Source organism: Tiliqua scincoides, chromosome 5, assembly GCF_035046505.1.
Source record: "Tiliqua scincoides isolate rTilSci1 chromosome 5, rTilSci1.hap2, whole genome shotgun sequence".
Classification (NCBI taxonomy): domain Eukaryota; kingdom Metazoa; phylum Chordata; class Lepidosauria; order Squamata; family Scincidae; genus Tiliqua; species Tiliqua scincoides.
In genome coordinates, this window is record NC_089825.1 from 141,615,693 (window position 1) to 141,636,222 (window position 20,530).

Consider the following 20,530-nt stretch of genomic DNA (forward strand, 5'->3'; position numbering starts at 1 on the left):
TGCGTAGCGAGCCAACTTCAGATGGGTCCCCATTCATTTCAATATTTTAAATATATTAGACTTGATGCTACAATGGGATGTGACTGCATTTGGAGAAATATTACAGACCTGTACTTTCAACAAGCTACTATGTATATTCTTTTTACAATGCTAGTAAATGGGACTTACTCCTGGGTTTGTGTGGGTAGGATTGCAGCCTAGCATTGTTAAAAATTTTCCTGCTTGATGTCACTTCATGACATCACTTCCGGTGGGTCCTGACAGATTCTCATTCTAAAAAGTGGGTCCTGGTGCTAAATGTGTGAGTACCACATGAGTAGACAATACTGGTTGAAAGATAAAAATGGCTTGGGGCAGCCCTGAAACAGAAAGTCAGGGGGGCAACAAAATCTGTGTCCCAAAAGGACATAGGATAAAGCCCCCCAAGGTGACTTGGCTGCCCCACTGCAGGAGTTGGTCTAAAAGACCTTTTGCCCATTTCCATTTCCACTTTTAAAGGGCAGGCCCCAACCTGTCCAACAAGTCCAATGAAAAGGTAACAGAGTTTCTCTTCAGACACGTTGTCAACATATGGAATCTACTTTATTTACAACCATCCAATCATTTGTTCATTCCTCCTTTGGCTGTAGGGAGAAGGAAGATGGGGAGAGAAAATTTAGTCATGAGGAGAAAGAAGGTGAAGGAACACAGGAAGAGAGGCAGGCAGGCAGGCAGCCACCATGGAGGACAGTGAATTAAATACCTCTATGTACAATGAGATCATCCTTATATACAAGCTGCAACAGCAACAAGTTAGAGGCTAGAAGCTCAAAGCTGGGGGGGGGGGGTAGAAGAGAGACTGAGACAGGGAGACCAGGGGGCTTAGCAGCCCTCTAACAAGAGCCAAGACAGGCATGGAAGCAGGACCAACATTTCCCAGCACCGTGAACAATTTAAGGATTCACAGCTGAAACACTCCCTTGTTGCACTACCAGGGCCACCTCCTCTTTGCACACTACTGAGACATGTTGTCTCCTGTAACTGTCTCATGCAGCTCCCAAAATGTTGAGACAAAGACAGAGCTGTAACCCTCCCCACAAAAACCCTGAGGCAGCACAGGAGCATGTTCTTAGAAGAGAACTGGGATAGAAAAAGGGTCACCAGACACAAAAATTAACCAAACAGGCATCACCTGCATGGAAATTACAGCTTAAGGTAGTGGTGGGGGGAAACAAGAGGAGAAAAGGGCTCATTTGTCTCATGTCAAATCCTCACATCAGGCTAAAAGAGGAATTCCATTCACCCCTGTATTTGTGGGTTAAGGCTGACAGGAAGGGTTTCTAAACTAGGCAAAACCAGTGCATGATGGATTACATGGTGGTCCCTCACCCTCCACTCCTAAGAATGGAGCTTTGGCTCTTGGAGGGCAAGGGGGGAATCCCTCCACCAAGGAATGTGCAAATGGAAAAAACAAACCAAGATGGTACAAAGCAAAAAAAAAAAAAAAAAAACTCAAATCAAACAGGCAAGCAAAAGAACTAGAGTACTCAAGGGTAAGTTCTCTTGGAACTTGTGATTCTCGAAACAGTCTGAGTCTCAGAAACAGCCCGAGTCTCAGAAGCATGGTTGGTCACAGAATGAGACAGAAAGAGTTGGGGGTGCTGAGATCAACTCCAGGTGGTATTAAGGAGCCCAACCATTTGGGAGGGGAAGTGCCACAGCACTCACAGGGAAGGAGTCTGAAGCATCCAGGCCATGGTATGCACTGGCCAGTTCAGGAAGGGAGTTCTCCGTGAGCCCCAGGAAGCCAGTAGTGGAGACCTTTTCACCCTCCATGCTTCTTTCCCCAGTCCACCATTTAAGGAATGTACAAGACGCCTATACTCTCACCACTCTGGCTGTCCACTACAGCTGCCTTGAATACAGAGCATGAGTGAAGAGAATGAATCAATGCAGTAGTGGCTGCTGGTAGCTCCTTGGCCTTCCACCCTGGGTAGGAAGCACTTAAGCAGCTCCAAGGAGAGCCAACAGCTTCTAAAATGCACCACTCCCAGCTGAGTCACTGTAGTGTATCATGAGGGATTAAGCCCACTACAAGAACTGGTTCTGTCTAAGCATCCCACGGGTTCCCCTGTTGCGTGGCAAGTCCCAGCACAGCTGCCATAGTTCAGACATCTCCCACAGACAGGAGGCACTGAGGAATTTCTCTGTTTTCTTGGATCCCAAAACGTCCAATCCCATTCAAACGCCTCTTGAATTTGCCCACTGACTTGATAGAAACACCACTGGACCTGGCACAGATCCAGATTTCCACAATTGAGTTATTCAGGACTGAGTGTTCATTGTTGGCGCTGCACCTCACCCAGGGCAACAGACTCTGGAGAAGACTCCCAGGTAAGGGCTGTAGAAGCTGCTGAGATGATAATATGGGGCACTGGAGCAGCAGGAAGATGTCATGGAATGTCCTGGCCCCAAAGAGGGGGGGTGGAAGAGGGCAGGCAGGGCTGGCTCTTGGCAGATGATGTGCTGGGAGCAACAGTAGCTGGAAATGGAGGGGAGCTTAAGAGAGGCTCAGGAGAAGTTCTGGACGGGATGACTGACCCTCATGCAGGCCCAATATGTGGCTCGGCCAAGGCAAACCAAGGCCAGGAGGATAACCAGGGCCCACGAGGCATAGATCCCACCATACCGCTGGGCCTGTTCCCACGTACCAAACTAGAGACAAAGGGAAAAGTGCAAAAGTTAGCAAGAAAGTTTTTGGCTCATACACTAGTAAAGTGGCCTAAAGCTTTTGTGGCAAGAAGCAGGAGACTGGGGATAACAGACAAACCAAGGTTGCATCACTGAGGTCTAGGCTGTGGCTCCACCCACAGTGTAGTGTGAACACAGGCATACCCACAAATGCCAGATGAAGCCACATCAAACGACTCACACCCAGAAGCATTCCAACAACCTTGGTAAACCTCTATCCTTGCACCTTAAAAAAAGATACCCAAGTGCTTTTTTCGTAGTGGCTGTGAAGGGACTACTGTGAACTATCTTTTAAAGCATCTTCCCTCTTCTTTAAAAAGTTGTGTTTAACAGTAAAGCCACTTTGCTATTTTATGTAAAATGTGGTATCATTTTACTGCTTCCTCCAAGCACTTTGCAAGAAATAAGGGCGGGTGCACGGAAGAGACAAACACGATAACAGACTTTAACATTCTGCTGGCAGCATGCTTGCAAAAGATTTTATTTCCTGGTAGGATTCTGGTTTTCCAGTACAGGCAAACTTTGGAACAAGAAACTGACAGCCCCCCCCCCCCCCAGGTATCCAAGCATGTCTGAAACCACTCCTGGATTCTCTAGTCCCCAAGACCCAAGTGCAAGCTTTGGCCTACTGTAACTATAGCCACAGTGAACAATCCACTTTGAAGTTGGGTTCTTGGGGGAAAAAAAAACTAGACCAACAGACAGCCTGCATTTTTACTTAAAATGAAAGGCTGCCACAAATAATGCTCCTCTAAGGATGCAGTGATGTCACTCTAGGGCCTTGGCATCACTATGGTAAAACCTCTGAATAGATCCTTAGAATTGGAAATTAAGAGGAAAGTCAGTTCATTCTAGATTTCGTGCCCATCAGGATCCCACTGGGATTGTAACCCTTTGCCCATACTCACCGCAATGCCCGTTGCTGTTGCAGCCATTATGATGCCCAGCACAAAGCAGCGAACACATCTCTTCCGAGGGTACCGGCGCCCAATGGAAGAGCTGGTGGCATAAAAGACAGGAAACCTCATCAGTCCTCCTGAAAGTCACTCCTTCACAGGGCCTCTGAGGGCTAGGGGAACTAGGGGGTATTAAGTATGAAAAAGTTTGCCCTACTCCAAGGGGCAGACTTGCTGTTCCAGTCATACGCTGTCTCACACACCCTTGTGTCTTCAAGTGGAATGGTTTAAAACCTGTTTCTCTCCTAGCCTGGAGTTATGTTTCCTCAGATATGCAAAAGCAGCTTTCCACCTCCTCCAGCTAATGCACAAGGCGGTTTTTCCACAATTTTCTCTCAACCCCTTTTGTGCACCTCTTCTACTTTCCCAAACAAAACCCTGCCAGGGTTTGCTGGTTAACTTACACCTTGCGGCAGTGTGGACATCGGGCTAAGGTGCGGTCTGTGAACTCGGTCCACTGGAGAAGGGAGAGAAAAAACGAATGGATTAAACACTAGCCAATCACACCTGAAGGAAAAAAAACCCTTACCCCTCCTCCCAAGTGGGCCTGTTCCTCAAAGTGGATTCAGAAGAACTCTTGAAGTGTTCAGCTAAGTGTCACAATTCATCTGAGACCACAACATGTTGAAGACAAGACAACACAGCTAGCAATTTCAGAAGAATTCCAGAAGGGGACAAACCACATTTCGCCCCTTAACTTTAGCAAGTTGGCTTGTCCAAGTGAACTACAGCCCAATTACTGTATTCACGTACACTTTTACCTTGCCCTGCCTACCAGGAGCTTACAGTAGGAGACAAATCTCCTCCATCCTGTATCTCTTCAATACAATCTTGCAAGGTAGGTTAGGCCGAGAACAGTGACGTGATTAGATTTTGTACATTTTGATATAACAATTCTTAAACACTTCAGCACATCAGCTGTAAAGCTTCAGGCATGATTTAGGAGTTCTTTTTAATCTCAGACATCCGGGTTCCATTTTAGAAGCCAGAGTAGCATTTTAACATCTTCAAGGCACTGGGCTACCAATGAAAATGGCAACCTGTTATTCGGTTCTTTCCTCTATCAAGTGTACAGCATACATGTATCCTGTTTGCTGATTTCATTTAAATGGTATATCCCTGACCCTTTCATGTGTTCCTAGTAGCATGTTTTGAAACCCTTTAATTCATGCCAGCCTCCATGTACTTTTTTATGTGAGCATGTCAAAGAGGAAGTTCCTCCTCTTTACAAGTGGAGTTCCTCCTATATTTAGCATAGCAGGGTAACTTTCCCTTTCATCTCAGCACAATATGCTTTCTAGTGGCTGTTGCCAATGTTCGTTCTAGGTCTTTTCAGACTGTGAACCCTTTTGGGATAGGAAACAATTTTGTTATTTTATTTTCTCTGTAAACAGCTTTGTGAATATTTGTTGAAAAGCAGTATATAAATATTCTTAACGGTAATAATATTTTAGGTACTGATGTTGCTAAACAACATCTTTTAGCAGTTTCCCTCTACTGTCTTTCCACCTAAAGTTCAAGAAAAAGCCAGAAGTTCTTGAGCCCCAGTCGCTTCTCTCACCTTTTAAGCAATCCTTACCAGAAAATTGTTTTTGCAGTGGCCACAGTTGACACGGACACCAACTGGCTGGGGCTCAGGGCTTAGAGGTCCAGGATGCACAGGGCCCAGGTTAATGACCCTTTTACTGGAAGACAAAAAAACCTGTTACATCTTAACTTCCTCCAAGGACCTCAGGGTTACATATGTGGCATGCAAAGTTAGTCCTTCCCACCCTAATAAAACCCCTGCCCAACATTTCCAGTTTCAGGCTGATCACTAAGTTCTATTACACTTTCCATCTCATTTCTTCATCAATACAACCATGACATTCAGTGACCACTGTCAAATAGAGGCATGCGTGCACATTCTCTCTGCCCACCTAAAAACAAACACTGCAGCTGCCTTCTTTGAGAATATGCTTTAATAATTCCCACACATGCCACAATCAACTGCTTCAAAAAGCTTTACAACTGCAACCACACAGTACAACCTGAACTCTCACGTCCTACAAAAATAAGCTTCTAATAAAATAATGGCATCTTTTTTGGATGGTATCTAAATAATAAACACATGTGTGCCTCAGAAGGGAGATTCCCAACTGAGGCCACACCACCGCTGAGGCCTTGCATGACCCAGTTGCCACATCAGAAGATTAAGAGTATCCACAGCAGATCCATAGTAGAAAATTTTAGCAAAGAGGCAGCTCACGTGGGTGCCATTCAGCATTCAGCACAGGACCCCTTCAGCAGCTCACAACCATAACAAGTTGTGCATATTAGATTCACACTACCTCCGGACTGCAGAACTAAAGGTTTCATAACAGTGTCAATTATGGGGGAGCCAGCAGGGGAGCACCAATCCCCTTACCTGTTTTTTGGAGACGGCAGATGGGGATCATGATTTTGGTAAGTCAGGCATGAGGCCTCTGGATAAGGGCCCTCCTACCTTTCTACCCCATAATTTCAACACTGTCTTATACCAAAATTCTCTAAAGCATGGACCTGAAAGTCCAACCCAGCATAGTCACAGTAACCCTTTGCCCTTTCTCTAGAACTGCTCCATCCCACTCCTTTACCAGTATGTTCGAGGGCAGGCAATACGCTGTGACGTCACCTTGCAGATCAAGAGGCAATTGCAGGGGCATCTTACATATTTCTTCCCAGGCGGAGCATTTTTGATTGGCTGGAGGAGAAAGGAAAAAGCACACCATCTTTAAAAGCTGAATGACTGGAACAAGTACCCCAGTTTCAGAATACAATAAAGGCAATAATGGACTAATTGACAAGCTATGAATGGAACCCAGATTATTCAAATGTTCTCTTCAGCTGCTGTTCTTGCACAAAGTTGAAACACATTCCAATAAATTGAAGTTGCACTCAGATCTTTAGAAACAATGCATCTTCTGTGAGGACAGTGAAAGGTCAGTTTGGCCAGGGGGGAAAAAAAGAAAAGATCTTTTTAAGACCAGGATTCCACAAAAGGAAATCCCCCCCCCCAGACTATAATGAATAGCACAGTCAATAAGCCAATAAAGATGAGGTTCAATAGGCAACTTGAAAAGTTGCTTAGATCTTTAGCACAAATGTGAGTCAGGAGTTTGGGGGAGCAGCAGCCAATTACCTTATCTTTGCTAAACAGAGCTAGCAAGGATTCCAGGCTAATACCAAGAGACATAAGGTGTGCCCCAGACTGGAAAGTCTTGTGAAAAAGCAAGCATTAAAAATCCAAATGGCTGGAATATGCATCCCCGTTTAAGAAGAGGATAATAGCCCTACACAATCACTTAGCTTGCCAGAAATGCAAACACTGCATTAGAGCTGGCAGAAGAGTCTCTGTTAAGAAACTCCCAATGCATTTTACAGCCTGAGCCTATCTGTTATTCAGAAGCCACTCCCAGGAAAGCATGCACAGGATCACAATATCAAGAAAATATAAAACAAGCAAAATTTATATTTAGGAACACTTAAAAGAAAAGACATGGTACTATCATTATACTACCGCAGATTCTCCTCTTCTCTATTTTAAAACAAGGGGATCTTTCCTCAAAATTTTGATAGACTATAGCAGGGTACTCTAAGCCCTAAATGATATGTCTTGCATACAACACATTTGGTTTCATATTGAATTAAAAAATAAAACCCCAAATATTGCTTTTTCAAAACTTTGTGAACAGAGAGTTTTAAAGCTCTGTTTTGTGGGGAGGGGGTCTGCCTCAGAGAACCCGTACTGTATCTCTGAAAAGCTGTTAGGTTTTAAGGTGCCAGAGGGCTCTTGTTTCTGGTGGGGGGGGGGGAGAAAGAGGAGGTCATTCTCCACTTTTGTAACAACGTATCTTCAACAGAGAATTAAGACAAGTATCTGCCTGCTATCCGTTTTGTAAATGCATATATATATTTGGGGTGGGACTGGATTTCACAGCTGGGAACTGCCTTGTGTGGGACACACTGTGCTAGAGTTTGGACACAGATCAACTATTAAGCCAAGCTGATACTGTATTTGTGAATATTTGTGTAGGACTTATTATGTGAGGTGAGGCAAGGAGACCGAGGCAGGAAAGCTGAGAGCACGAAATTCATGTGAAAAGGCTAAGAGGTAGTGCAGACAGTTGGTAATAGGGCAAGAAGTGGAAGCTAGATGAAAGCTACACAGGGCCCGGAGCAGCTGTTTTTTGCTGGCAGGGGAACTGTGGGCCAGGGAGCCAAGAAGGAAAAAGACAACAGTTTCACTAACCAATATAAACTAACCAAAGCTTGACCGCATGTCTCTGAAAACACGCATGTCGATTTTATGACAAAATTTTATGCAGTAAGTATAGAGAAGACGTCTTCGACAGTAGACCCATCTACATCAGAGCTCACAGACCAGCCTGTGGACAGTCACCAATCCTCAGACAAACATACAGTGCAAGTGAAAACCAAGATAAAAACTGTGAAGCACTTTGTACTTTAGTGTACTACATAAACACAACCACAGAGCCAAATGCAGGTGAAAGTTGAAAAGGGGAGAAAAAAAGAAGCCAGTATGGAAGGAATAGTCACATAATCAATTTATGAGATTTTGGAAAGACCAGAAACCACAGTGAACCAGAATGGTGCAAACCAGTACACAGGTTTTTGATTTAGATTATCTTTAAGGTTAGTACACCCTACATTTCTCAAACAGTACTAAGAACCTAGGAGTGTTTCTAGACTAATACCACAGCGCTGAATGCTCCATCATACCAACAGATACATCTACATACAGAAAATTAACATGGCAAGAAGGCTTGGCTACAATTTTTCTCCCTGACACACCTGTTTTCTATGTGCAGAGAATATTTTTCTTGAATGATATAATCACTAAAGGTGAGTGAGACTAGGAGATCATGAAGGATGGACACCAACAACTGCCAACAAAGAGTGTGGCTTGAAAGGGACACAGAGAAACTGATAGATTTTATTCCCCCAATGATGTTGATCATTATTTGATAGCCTGGAAGAGGGAGATCATCAGACCTACCCAATGAATTCAAATAAAATCTGGGACATGAAATCATGTCCAAAGTCCAACAATTCATCCTCTCAACCACACCTTTAGTTTTCTTTATGTGTGCATTGTTTAAACATCCATAAACAAGATTTTCTTCAGTGAAAGATAAGAAGTCAAACTAGGAGATGTCAGACAGGTTTCTTCAGGAGACTCTGAAAATACACACACACACTTTTTTTTCACCAAGCAACTTCAAGGACCTATTTGAAAATGAATGAAGAAGCAGTAGCATCAAAGCCTGGACTCCAAATCACTCCACTTTCTCTCTTGTTAACCCTATTTCACTACCACACTTTATGGCAGCCATTTTCAACCACTGTGCCGCTGCACACTGATGTGCTGAGAGTGGTCCACAAGTGTGCCACAAGAATTTGGGGGAAGGTGATTTATTAATAGGGCCAATGGGAGATATGAGCCTCCCCCAAACCCACACTGGCAGCATGGTGTGCCTTGTCAACTGTCAAATACCTGCTGGTGTGCCTTGACCATTTTAGTGCCTTGTCAGTGTGCTCTGAGATAGTAAAAGTTGAAAATCACTGCTTTATAGCATAAATGATGCTATAGTCAGTGGGGGAAGATGGTTGCCAAACAGGACATTGCCTCAGGTCCCAGACCAAGTTCATGCCTGAGGCAAGGACCTTCTCACCTACTTCATCATGCTAGCCCAAAATCCCCCCTCACCCTTCTAACAGTGCTCACCGTGGCCTCGTTGCAGACACTGCATTTCACCACATGCTGGTGCATCTTGCCCTCCACATTGATAGGGCTCTGGCAGACCCGGCAGGTGATCATGGGAGCGCTGCCACTGTCTGGAGAAGCCATGGGTGAGTAGGGCGGGGGGTCCTCTCCAGGCAACACGGCTGCCTGGCTCCCCTCACTGACCCCGCCGAACGAAGGAAACCCTTGCAAGAGAAAGAAATGAGCTGTAAGGGAACGGGGCACCAGCCACTCCTTCCATATTCAGGTATGACCTAATTATCCATGGATATATCTCAACATGATGAAAAGGGCCCTTTCAATTGAAAAAAAAAACAATCCTTTAGCAACAGCCTCCTGAACACGAGGGGGCAGGCAGCTGACAATCCATCAATCGTTTTTTCTCCAGGCACTGAGAATGGCTTCACTCCAAGGCAAGCGACCCCTCCCTTCCACCAAGCATGTGAAGGAAAGATCACCACTTTGCATTCTTTCCCAGCGCTGCACTCTGGGTGGAGGGAGGGGCTGCTGGCTTGGAGTGAAACCTTTCTAAGCGCCTGGACAGAGACTGACTGACTGTCTGCCTAAGGACTCTCTGTCTTATATCACAAAGGCAAGCAAGGCTGTTCTTAAACTACCTGGCAGAGGGAAGAAGGGATGCGGGGGGGGGGGGGGAGCTGTGCGGCTGCTTAAGCCTTTCTGATTCACTTTCCTGCCGGAGAAAGACTGAGGAACGACCCAGCTCCTTGCAGCATCCACAGGGGAGCAGAAGGCTTGGGCGGCACAATGACGGCCCTTCCCACTTGGTGATGTCACTTCATTGAATGACATCACTTCCTGCTTGATGATGCCACTGCACCACATGACGTCACTTCCAAGTTGATGACCTCTCTTCCAATGGGTCCCAACAGTGGGTCCCCGTGGTCCAAAGGGTGGGAACTGCTGCCCCAGACCTTATAAGATTGTCAGTCTTTGGGGAGGCTCCACAGGGCAGCCCAGGCTTCTCCTCGACCCCCCCTCAGCCATTAAGTCCCCCGCCTTCACTCACTGAAGCCCCGACCATAACGACCGGGCCCCGCCCACTCCTCGAGGCCACGCCCACCCACCTGACCCAGGCCCCCTCAGCTCCCAAGGCAGAGGCTTTCCCCGCCTCTTTCCCATGGCCCCGCCCACAGAAGCCCACGCATACTCGGAGGGGGCGCGGCTCACCCTGAGGCGGGGCGGGCTTCCCCGGCGGCATCGCGGTCGCCCCCGGCACCAGCCCCGCGGGCCCCACCAGTCCTCCGGCGCCGGGGCCGACGCCGCCATCCCCAGGCTCGGCTGGCAGCAGAGGGGAGCGCTCGCCGTCCGCAGCCATCGCTGCCGTTGCCCGCACAACCGCCTCCTCCGCAGCGCTCTCGGCTTCCGTACCCGGCCCCGCCCCTCGCTCGCGGTCACGTGAGGAGAGCGGCTTCCGGTGGGCGGCAGAGAGCCCTACGTAGGACCATGTCACGTGCCGGGGGCCCCGCTTGCCGATTGGGGGGCTGCGAAGGCGCCCGTTCACGCCCGCTCCTTCTCATTGGTCACGCGACGCGACCGCCCCCCGCCTGCCCCTGGCCCTATGCTGCGGCTCCCTCCTCCTGCTGCCCCGCCCTTCGCCTTCCCATTGGCCGCTCCCACGCCTCGTTTTCCATTGGCTCCAGCAGTCACGTGCCTTTTCCTATTGGCCGCTTCTCACGGCCGCACTGATTGGGGCTGAGCAACGAGGGAGCGGGACAGGCCGTGACACGTGACTAGAAACTCTCTAATCTCATTGGCTGAGAGCAGACACCGGCTCATAGTATGATCCCAGTACTCCGCAGGCATTGGCCAGCGCAGGGAATGCGCCACCACGTGATGAAAAGCCGCGCTCGCATTGGCCAGGGGAAGCCCCGCCCCTCCCCATCCCTCATGTTGATTTTCCTCTTCCATCCTCCTTCAGAGTAGAGCTTGGCTTTGCCCCGCCCTTCGGGCGATGATTGACGTCCCCTGGCAGGACGCCCATCCAACAGTTGGCCCCTCCCACAGTTGGTGGAGTAGCAGCTGCTCCTCCCCCCCTGTAGGGGTGGGAGAGGAAGTGTGGAGGAAGGCTCTGGCCTTCCACTCCTCTCCTCCTGCTCCTTCCCTGTGGGGGAGGAGACAGGAAGTGTGGAGGAGAAAAGACACTCTGGCCCCCCCACTCCTCTTACCTGTGTGAGAGTGGAGAGGAAGTGTGGAGGAGAGGAGGCACTCAGGTGGGCATCCTGACAAGCAGTAGCATAGCTGGAGGGGAGACAAAGCACCAAGTTGCATGTAGCTTCATGGGGCGTGCAAGTGGCCCCTCCCCCTCAGAGCTGTCTCAGTTGAGCTGGGGGAGGGGCCGCTTGCACGCCCCATGAGGCCCCCCCAGCTACGCCGCTGCTGCCTGAGACACCCAACTGACGGGCTTGTGCGTGAGCCAACCCTGCTGTTCTGCTCATAAGAGTCCTGGCCCTGTGTGGCGCTCCGGGGCCCTCGGGACTGCCTGCACCAGCAGTGCTCCCCAGGGCTCCATCCAGCAGTGTGAGAGAGAGATACCATGTGCACACCTGTCAAGTGCAGAACTACCTTTGAATGTTAAGTTACCTTTTACTGAGAAGTAAATGCATAACGTCTGAAGGTAAAGAACGTGGACTGGTTGCTGACAACCAGAGGTTCCAGAGGGTTCTATATGGCTGGCGGAAGTCCAAGCGGTCTGGTTTAAGACTGCCAGGCCCAGGAGGCAGGATAGAATATGTTGGAGGAGGCCATATCCTATCCTCCAGCCTCCTGCTCAGTGGCTATAGTGTGCCTCATCCTGTCCCCCCCAATCCTGCCCCCCAGGCCTGATCTGCCACTGTTCTGCCCTCCACTGCCCAGAAACGCCCCCTCCCTTCCTCCAAAATGTCCTCCCACCATCCTCTCCAAGCCCCTCTGCCATTCAGCATGAAACTCACCTCCACTGGTGGCCAAGGGCTTGGATCCAGCCCTGCTGGACCAGCACAGACCATCCCACCAGCGCTGCTTGCTCACAGTGCTTTTAGTGCTTTATGGCGCTTTTACGACAGCTTGCACCAGAATAGCAACCACTGCACTGGCGTAGCACGAGACAAGGACTGCTCTGTTAACTGGGAATATATCCCACTGAAGTCAGCGGGACTTACTCTGAGTCGACATGCATAGGGTTGCACTGTTAAGTCTGTTGCAGCAAGAATAACCACTGATCTGTAAGAGGAAGTGGAGGAGTGCTCACTTGGAGAGGATCCGAAGTTCGGGAGGAAATACCGGAGTGGCCATTTCATAAGAGGACAAGAAAAGACAGGAAGTGAAAAAGCGGTTATTTTGTGAAGTGTACCATAAAGAAGTCGCGCCTGCCATTTTGAGTAAGGGAAAATTTAACTTTAATAATAAATTGATCATACAGTATTATAGAAAGTTGGAAATAAGGCGTTTTGATAGGGAAGCGCCTGCTATATGTCGTATGGTTTTAGAGAGGCAAAGAGCACTTACTTGGAGAGGCTCGAAAATTGCAAAAAAGGGAAACAAAGAACTGCAATTGGCAATGGAAAGTCTAGAGAAGAAATTTAATGACTTTATGAAAGAAATGTGTAATAAAATAACAGAAAAAATGGAGGAAATGATGGATGGAATGAAAGGACTAATAGGAGACCTCAAAAATGAAGTGATACAAGTCAAAGCTGAGATGAAGACAGTAAATCAAAAAGTACAAGATATGGAAAAGAAAACGCAAGAAGTGGAGGGAAAGGTTGAAACAGTGACTACTGATGTTAAGAGATTGGAAGACTATATGTTGAAACTGGAATGTAATGCTATGGAGACCCGTCTAAGATTGAGAGGTGTACCAGAGAATTTAAGAGAGGATGCGAAAGAAGATAGAAAGAAGTGATTAGAATTTTGGCTGACTTTATAGACTTACAGCCAGAGGAAATGGAATATTAATGTGATATGGTGTATCGAATAAATTCCCAGTACGCTCGCCAAAAAAATCTGTCAAGAGATATAATAGTGCAATTACTAACAAAGAGAACTAAAGAAGAAATATTGAGAAAGCAATATAGGGACCCTTTGAAGGTAGAAGGGACTGAAATAGGGATTATGAAAGAATTACCAAGGAAAATTGTGCAAGTTAGGAAAAAATATAGAAAACTGACAGATGAGAGGCAAAGGTGTGAGATACAGATGGGAAATCCTACAAGGATTAAAGGTGCACGGATTACAATTAAATCAGTCAGGGAGATGGAAGATTTTCTGGTGAACTATAATGAAGATTTGGATTAAAAAAGAAATAAAGTTTAATTTAATATCGATTATAGAATACAAATTAACCTCTTGGAATGTGAATGGACAAAATTCTCCACAGGGATGAAAATTAATTTTTTATTGGATATAAAAAAGGCAAATATTGTTTGTTTGCAAGAAACATATATTTGTAAAAAGGACTATAATTTTTTGGAAAATAAGGACTTGGGGGATGAAATTATCTTGGCAACAAATCAAGAAGAGGAAAGAAGAAGAAAAGGAAAAAAAAGAAATAGTGAGGTATTTAAAGAAAGAATTAGAATTAAAATTAAATTTTTAAGGTTGTAAAAGGAAGATATTTGGCAGTAGAAGTTATACTGAATAATAAAAAGACATTACCAGTTGAATTGTAGGTACTAAATGGAGTTAAAGATGGCTTCTTTGAAGTGTTAATTTTGGAATTGGGATAGATCCGCGATGAACAAATAATACTGAAGGGAGATTTAAAAAAGCAAGAAAATTTCGAAGACATGTGGAGGAAATTAAAATAAGGAGTGCAAGATTACACGTTTTATTCGGCATGAATTTAAGTACAAGAAATTCTATTCGGAATGGCATAAATTTAAAGTTTATCTGGGAAAAAAAGAGTTATATAATGAACAAAAGTTTATCTTGGTAAAAGTAAAATTGTAAAATGTTAAAACGCTGTGGGAAGTCTGTGGGGGGAGGGGGGAAGAGGAAATGGAATATTTATTGAAGTAAAGAAAGATATGTAGAAATGTAATGATTAAAATGAAAGTTGATGATTAGGATCTACTGAAGATATAATGTACTGTGAAATTTCAATAAAATTCTTTGAAAAAAAAGAATAACCACTGATCGTGTGGCACCTGAAAGACGTAACACGTTTATTGTAATTCAAGTATGTTCTACAATAAATTTATTAATCTTTTAAGGTCTTTGTTAGTCTTTATCAGGTCAACTTGTAACAGATGGTGTAGGAATCCATGCATAGTTTTGAACTGCACAGAACAATTACAGAGGAGGAATTCCTTTTTGGAACCTATGTGGAAATATAGCTCTGCCAACCAGGAACTTGAGGGAGTGAGTGCCCATAAAGTCTGGATTGGAGTCTAAGAATAAAATAAACTCAAAAGTAATCCAAGAGATGAAACAAACCATAGAAATAGCACTGGAACGAGTGGGAGGATTTAATATAAGAAAAGAAAAAGATATATGGGAGTTTTATCTGCCTGTCCTTTCGCTACCCAAACCGTAAGCATGAAATGTACTGCTGATGATGTTTACAAATTTACAAACCAAAGAAACGTAGTTTGGATGCAGCGGAGACCATGCGGCCCAACTGTGTCAGCGCAGTTTAGAACTGGTCTACCCATCACTTTCTAAATGCCAGATAATTAACACAGTGCAGAGATATTAAATAACTGGAAAGTTTGATGTGGTTGTGGCCATTTACTGGAGACCTGAGGTCAATGGTGACATGCTTTCCAGTTTATGTCCACCATGTGTCCCCATATAGCCACATGTGACCCCTGAAGATGGTAAGGTGTACATCAGAATAAGCTTGGAAGAGAAGAAGCAATTAACCTGCTTCCTGGAGGTCCTTTGTGGTCTGAGGCATACAGTGTGGGTCACTAATCATATCTTAGGCAAGAATTCAGCAGATAGCCTGATTGTTATCTGTCCAAATTCCTTGATTACAAAATGATCATGACTGTCACAGCATTGCGATGATCATGAACCAGATAAGGAAATGCCATTGTGAGACAGTCTTTCAGTCTCAGTGAACAAAATGAGCGGCACAAGGACAGCAGGAAGTTGTAATTCCTACAGCAGATTGTTAATTAAGACAAAGAAGGCATGTGATTGACACCATGTGCTTCCTCAAGCTCCATGGCACCATCCTCACGCACAGAGAGATTCTACTTTCAGAGACCTCTGAATTGTCTAGAGCTCCGAATTCAGTGCTTCCCAAACCTTTTAGCACCAGGATCCACTTTTACAAACAACAATTTATCATGACCCACTAGATAAAAGAGACCTACAAAGAAATTATTATTATTAATAATAATTAATAAATTTTTGATTAATAATAATTGGGGTCCCTTGCTTCTGAGGCTGCTAGAGACCTTATATGTAGTATGTGTATAGAGACCAGTTTTTCTCAAACTGTGGGTTGGGACCCACTAGGTGGATCATGAGTCAATTTCAGGTGGGTCCCCACTCATTTCAATATTTTATTTTTAATGTGTTCGACTTGATGCAACCATGGTTTGTGACTGCATTTGGGGAAGTGTTACAGATCTGTACTTTTAACAGACTACTATGTGTATGCTTTAAACTATGATATTAAATGGGACTTACTTCTGGATAAGTGTGGGTAGGATTGCAGCCTAGGATCGTTAAAAATTTTCCTGCTTGATGAGGTCACTTGACAGCTTTGGATGGAAGAAAAAGCACAGGCAGGAACAGAGTGGGATAAGAGACTGGAGAGGTAAGGAGGCACAAGGCTGTGGAGGGCTCTGAAGGTAAGGAGCAGGTTTTTGTACTGGGAGTGCCATTTCTGCCCAATGTTGCATATATGCAACAGGGATCACATGTGTACACCTGTAGGCTGGGCAGAAATGGGTTAAGGAAGTTTTAGCGATCTAACATAGCAACAATAGCTCTTGCCCCAAGAGGCCACAAACACACTTGAAGAGGACATTCTCTTTCACAACCCTGCTTTCCCTCCCCATCAGTGCCCGCTTCCTGCCCTCCATGCAGCCACCCATGTCCAAGTGGCACACAGCTATTTGCTTGGCACAAAGTGTGCTGACGCCGTCCCAGGGACACTGTGGACGCAATCAAGCTGCCGCACGACGCTGTTTACTCATCTGGTGGAATTTCAGCTCTTGTCATCTTCTCATTTGAATCTCTGCCCTGTCCCTGATGTGCTATCTTTCTTCACCAGTTTCCTCACTTCAGTAAAGTAAGCAAGATATTATATAAAGCTGAATAAATAACACGAGAGTGTAATCTCCTTGGCAGTGTGCCTACTGATAAGGGGTCACTGAACTTTTACTGAATAAGCAGCTTTGAGTTGTCCTTCTTAATTTGGCCCTGGCAAGTCGAATATATGTTCTGCCTTCTTACTCCACGGCCTCCACCTGTGCAAAAATGTAGGATTTTGCTTTGGATAACCCTATTTTTGAGGGATGGGTCCTACAAGCAACCGAAGAATGGGAACCAGGGGAACTGAGAGAGCTGGAGAGGGGAGAACCTCACTTTGAACCCTTGTCAATCGACCTAGAGAGGTGGGAAAAAAAACCCTGGATAATTCTTTAATTTCAACCTTCTCCAGATACTCACATTTTTATGTTTTTCTTCCTCAATCTTACTGAGGCCAATTTTCTGTCTGGTGTTTCATGAACCCCTCAGCGTATCTGCTTTTCTAAATAAATTGCAGTATTGCATTGAAAGTTGGAGGTCATTTTATTCCCCAATTGCATTGAATGAGGAACTGAAACTTATTAGCACCTGCTGTTGGGAAATTTTTATTCAGCCTGGTACTTTTACTGCTGTTCTATTCCTGTTAATGCCTAAGGGAAATTCAGAGAGAGAGAGAGAGAGAGAGAGAGAGGTGTGCACGTGTCAAGATCAAGGCAACACCTCCTCCCCCCAAGTAGTTCTTTGTATGGCTCACATATTCAACTTCCACCCTTGATCAGTGAAGTACCATTTTTCTTTGAGCGAGAGTTTTAATATACATTACATAAGGCACAGCTGGACTCATGCTCATCAAAGGGATACCACTGTAGCAGGGCTGCTCCAAAACATCCTAGTGTCTGAGGCAGTGTGCCAAATGCTGCCTCCCTTCATCTGATGATGTGCCAGCCTCAGTTTCTCCTACTCCCTGGACTGGAAGAGAGGGATGGAGCAGAAGAGGAAAGCTGGGGCATGGAATGGAAGTGTGGAGGACACTCTGACACTCTAACCTGCAACTCTCCTCTCCTTCACCTTCTGCTCTGTCCTCTTTCTTTTTCAGTTCAAGGAGCAGGAGGAGGAGCAGTGGAAGCATTTGGAGGGACAGAGGTGGGCACTCCTGCCTATCTGCTACTTGAGGTGACCGCCTCAGGACTCATTTCTATCCAACTTTCCAGCACAGATGCAGCTGTGCCAATCGGGCATGTGCTGCATCCTGCTGAGGGAGGGCAGATTCCTTGAGGCCTCCTCAAGGAAAGAGAGCATTTGTTCTCTTATCTCGGAGTTGTATTGCGGCTGCATCAGCACGGAAAAGTTGGATAGGATTGGGCCCTCCGTCATCCTCATAGGTGGGCTGGCCTTCTCCTATATGCAAATCTTTCTGTTGTGTGTCAGGGCATATCTACCTGGCTGTTTTTCTTATCAGCCTGCCTAGCTTGTTTATTACAGGCACTATCTATTTTTGGTTGATTATTCCTTATGGCATGGCTTCTGAAAATGTGCACTTTGGAAGCGGGGAGGGCTCTGGGAGACAGCAATGACAATAATAAAAGAAAAACTCTTGCTTTTCTAGAACAGACAATGACAGTTGTTGAATTTCAACACAATCCCCCTGCATTTCAGTGGCAGCGTACTGAGCTTTGGGTGAAATGTTGCTGGTACCATATAGCAGGCTATGCTTACACATCTTCAGTGGCAAGTTTGTCAGCTGTTTCCGTGGTAAGAGCACATGCTTTGCACAGAGAACGTCTCAGGTTCAGTCCTGGACACTTCCAATTACATGATCTCAGGAAGGAGATCTGGTAAAGTCCAGTGCAGAAGACATTAGAAAGCTTCTGTCACATTAGTCAGATTTGTAAACAATACAGGGCGACAAAGCCAATTGATTCAGTATAGGCAGGTTCATATGTTCAAGACACCACAACTCAAGGTCAATGCATGATAGCGTCCTGACTGATGTTTCTTGCAAGATCTGCACCGAAGGCAGTATGTCTTACTTGGTGGTGCAACAGCTGCCACTGTTACTATTCATCATGGTCCCTGGATTCAGAAAGGAAGAGGGGAAAGCAACGTGGCACACACATACCCCATGTGCCTGCGCTGTCACCACCTCCCCTACACATGCACAGCCCTACACATGTGCAGAAACAGCTCCAGTTGGAGCCATATGGAGAGCAGGGCGTGCAGGAGTGCCAATTTTGCAGCATTTGCCATGCTCAAGAGGTAAGAGATGCCATTCCCCAAGTGGAGACATTGGAAAACCTCCACTCTACCATGGGGGGGAGCAATGTCATGGGGGCTTAGCTCTGCCTCTGCTGGAGATTTCTTCAACAAACATTGTATAAAGTTGGAAATTCCTGGAACCCTGTTAAAAATCTCCTGGATTTCTTCCAGTAGGTTCTGGAAGGTTGATGCTGATTCCTGGAGATTCCAGGCCAATCCTGGAGAGTTGGCAACCATACCCTCAGTGCTCCCAGCATAAGCATTGTTCTGGGGCATCATGGGAAAAAATGGTTCTCCCCAGTGGCAGCCACCAAGGATGCCATGTTGGGGGCATTGTGGGGAAATGGTCTAAGGGGAAGCATTAGAAGCAAACCTTGCCAGTTCAGGGGGATCTATTTAGATTAGGGAAAAGATACAAGGAAAAAAAAATACCCTTCCCAGAGTGCCACCAGTCCAATCAAAAACAAAGCCTGGCTGTTTTAAAATAAAGAAAAATAGAGGTTTTGCCTTCAGATTACCTCTTAAAACCAGAGAGCCTGGGAAGAAGGCAGGAAGGGAAGGGCTGCTATGATCAGAAGATTCCCGATGTGCCTTGCTTCTCCATGGTTTCCAGCATCACAGTTGGGTGGGTGCAATGCTAGACCACTGTTGGAAAAGAAGGACCCCTCCTAAGCAAGCTTCAGAATCCTCCCCTCCATCTGGAACTTTGGGCCATGTCCCCCCAGGGAAATGGGGAGACTGCCCACAGTTTGAGAACCTATTTGAAAAAATTACAACAAACCAACCAAACTCCAGAAAGTCAGAGCGACCAAACTCCTGGGAACCAACCATTTCTGTGAAGCATGTGGTGCCCTATAGCCCCCTAGTACCTATAGCCTACTGTCACTAAGCCAAAGTACACACAACTGAAATAAATGCATATTCTTCCCCTGTTTCTCCCCTGCCTTCATTTATGCCTCCTGCCCTGGTTGTCAAATTATGAATTGCAAGCCTCTTGAGGGCAGAGGCCGAACCTCTTGATCTTTATAGAGCGCCATGCACACAGATAGTGCTCTATAAATAAATATCCAGTTAATTAATAATAACCTGAGGCCAATGCAGTCCCACTATGCCTGCAAGTCTTCTTGCACCCCCACAATGCCCTCTGTTTTCCCCTTGAGCTCTCATTCTTTCCAGGGCCACCCACCAGTCCCCTCTGCTGGTCATTCTTGTCCCCAGCTTGGCCTTCCATGTCACATTGCCCCACTTGCCCTACCTTTTTCTGGAGTGGCATCTTTGTCTCCTTGCCTGGAGAGCGCAGACAGTGGTATGTCACCGGTGGCAGGGTTGTCCTGGGTGTTTTTCTCAGGTTTCAAAGAAGAAAGGTCAGATCTCTTTTCCATGGTGCATGAGGTTGGATAATACTGACCTTGGTGACCACTGTAGTTCCTTCCAAGATGGTAATAAAGTGAGGATTATTTTGTGCAACCATTAATCAGGGCTGGAAGGAAGCAACATACCAGCTTCTGTAAGAAAATACAGCCGCTGCCACCCATGCTGGGTAAGAAGAGTCATTCTGTCCCAATATCCTGTCTGTACCAGCTGCTAAGCACCTGAT

General features: G+C 45.9%; 1 protein-coding gene across 1 annotated transcript; it reads right to left on the bottom strand.

Moving 5' to 3' along the window:
• Nucleotides 1-512: 512 nt before the first annotated feature.
• PIP4P1 (phosphatidylinositol-4,5-bisphosphate 4-phosphatase 1) lies at nucleotides 513-10,855 on the bottom strand. The gene is made up of 7 exons (XM_066627997.1): nucleotides 10,660-10,855; nucleotides 9,454-9,656; nucleotides 6,302-6,408; nucleotides 5,266-5,371; nucleotides 4,091-4,143; nucleotides 3,639-3,729; nucleotides 513-2,694 (listed from the first exon to the last, which is right to left on the bottom strand). The coding sequence occupies exons 1-7, from the start codon at nucleotides 10,805-10,807 to the stop codon at nucleotides 2,551-2,553; spliced, it is 852 nt and encodes a 283-aa protein (XP_066484094.1). The 5' UTR covers nucleotides 10,808-10,855; the 3' UTR covers nucleotides 513-2,550.
• Between the last annotated feature and the right edge of the window lie 9,675 nt (nucleotides 10,856-20,530).

Coding starts and splice junctions, on each gene's coding strand:
- PIP4P1 (XM_066627997.1), bottom strand. CDS start 10,807: ATGGCTGCGGACGGCGAGCGCTCCCCTCTGCTGCCAGCCGAGCCTGGG. Junction 4,144..5,265: donor ACTGCAAAAACAATTTTCTG/GTAAGGATTGCT, acceptor TCCCTTCTCCAG/TGGACCGAGTTCACAGACCG. Junction 3,730..4,090: donor TGTCCACACTGCCGCAAGGT/GTAAGTTAACCA, acceptor TTATGCCACCAG/CTCTTCCATTGGGCGCCGGT.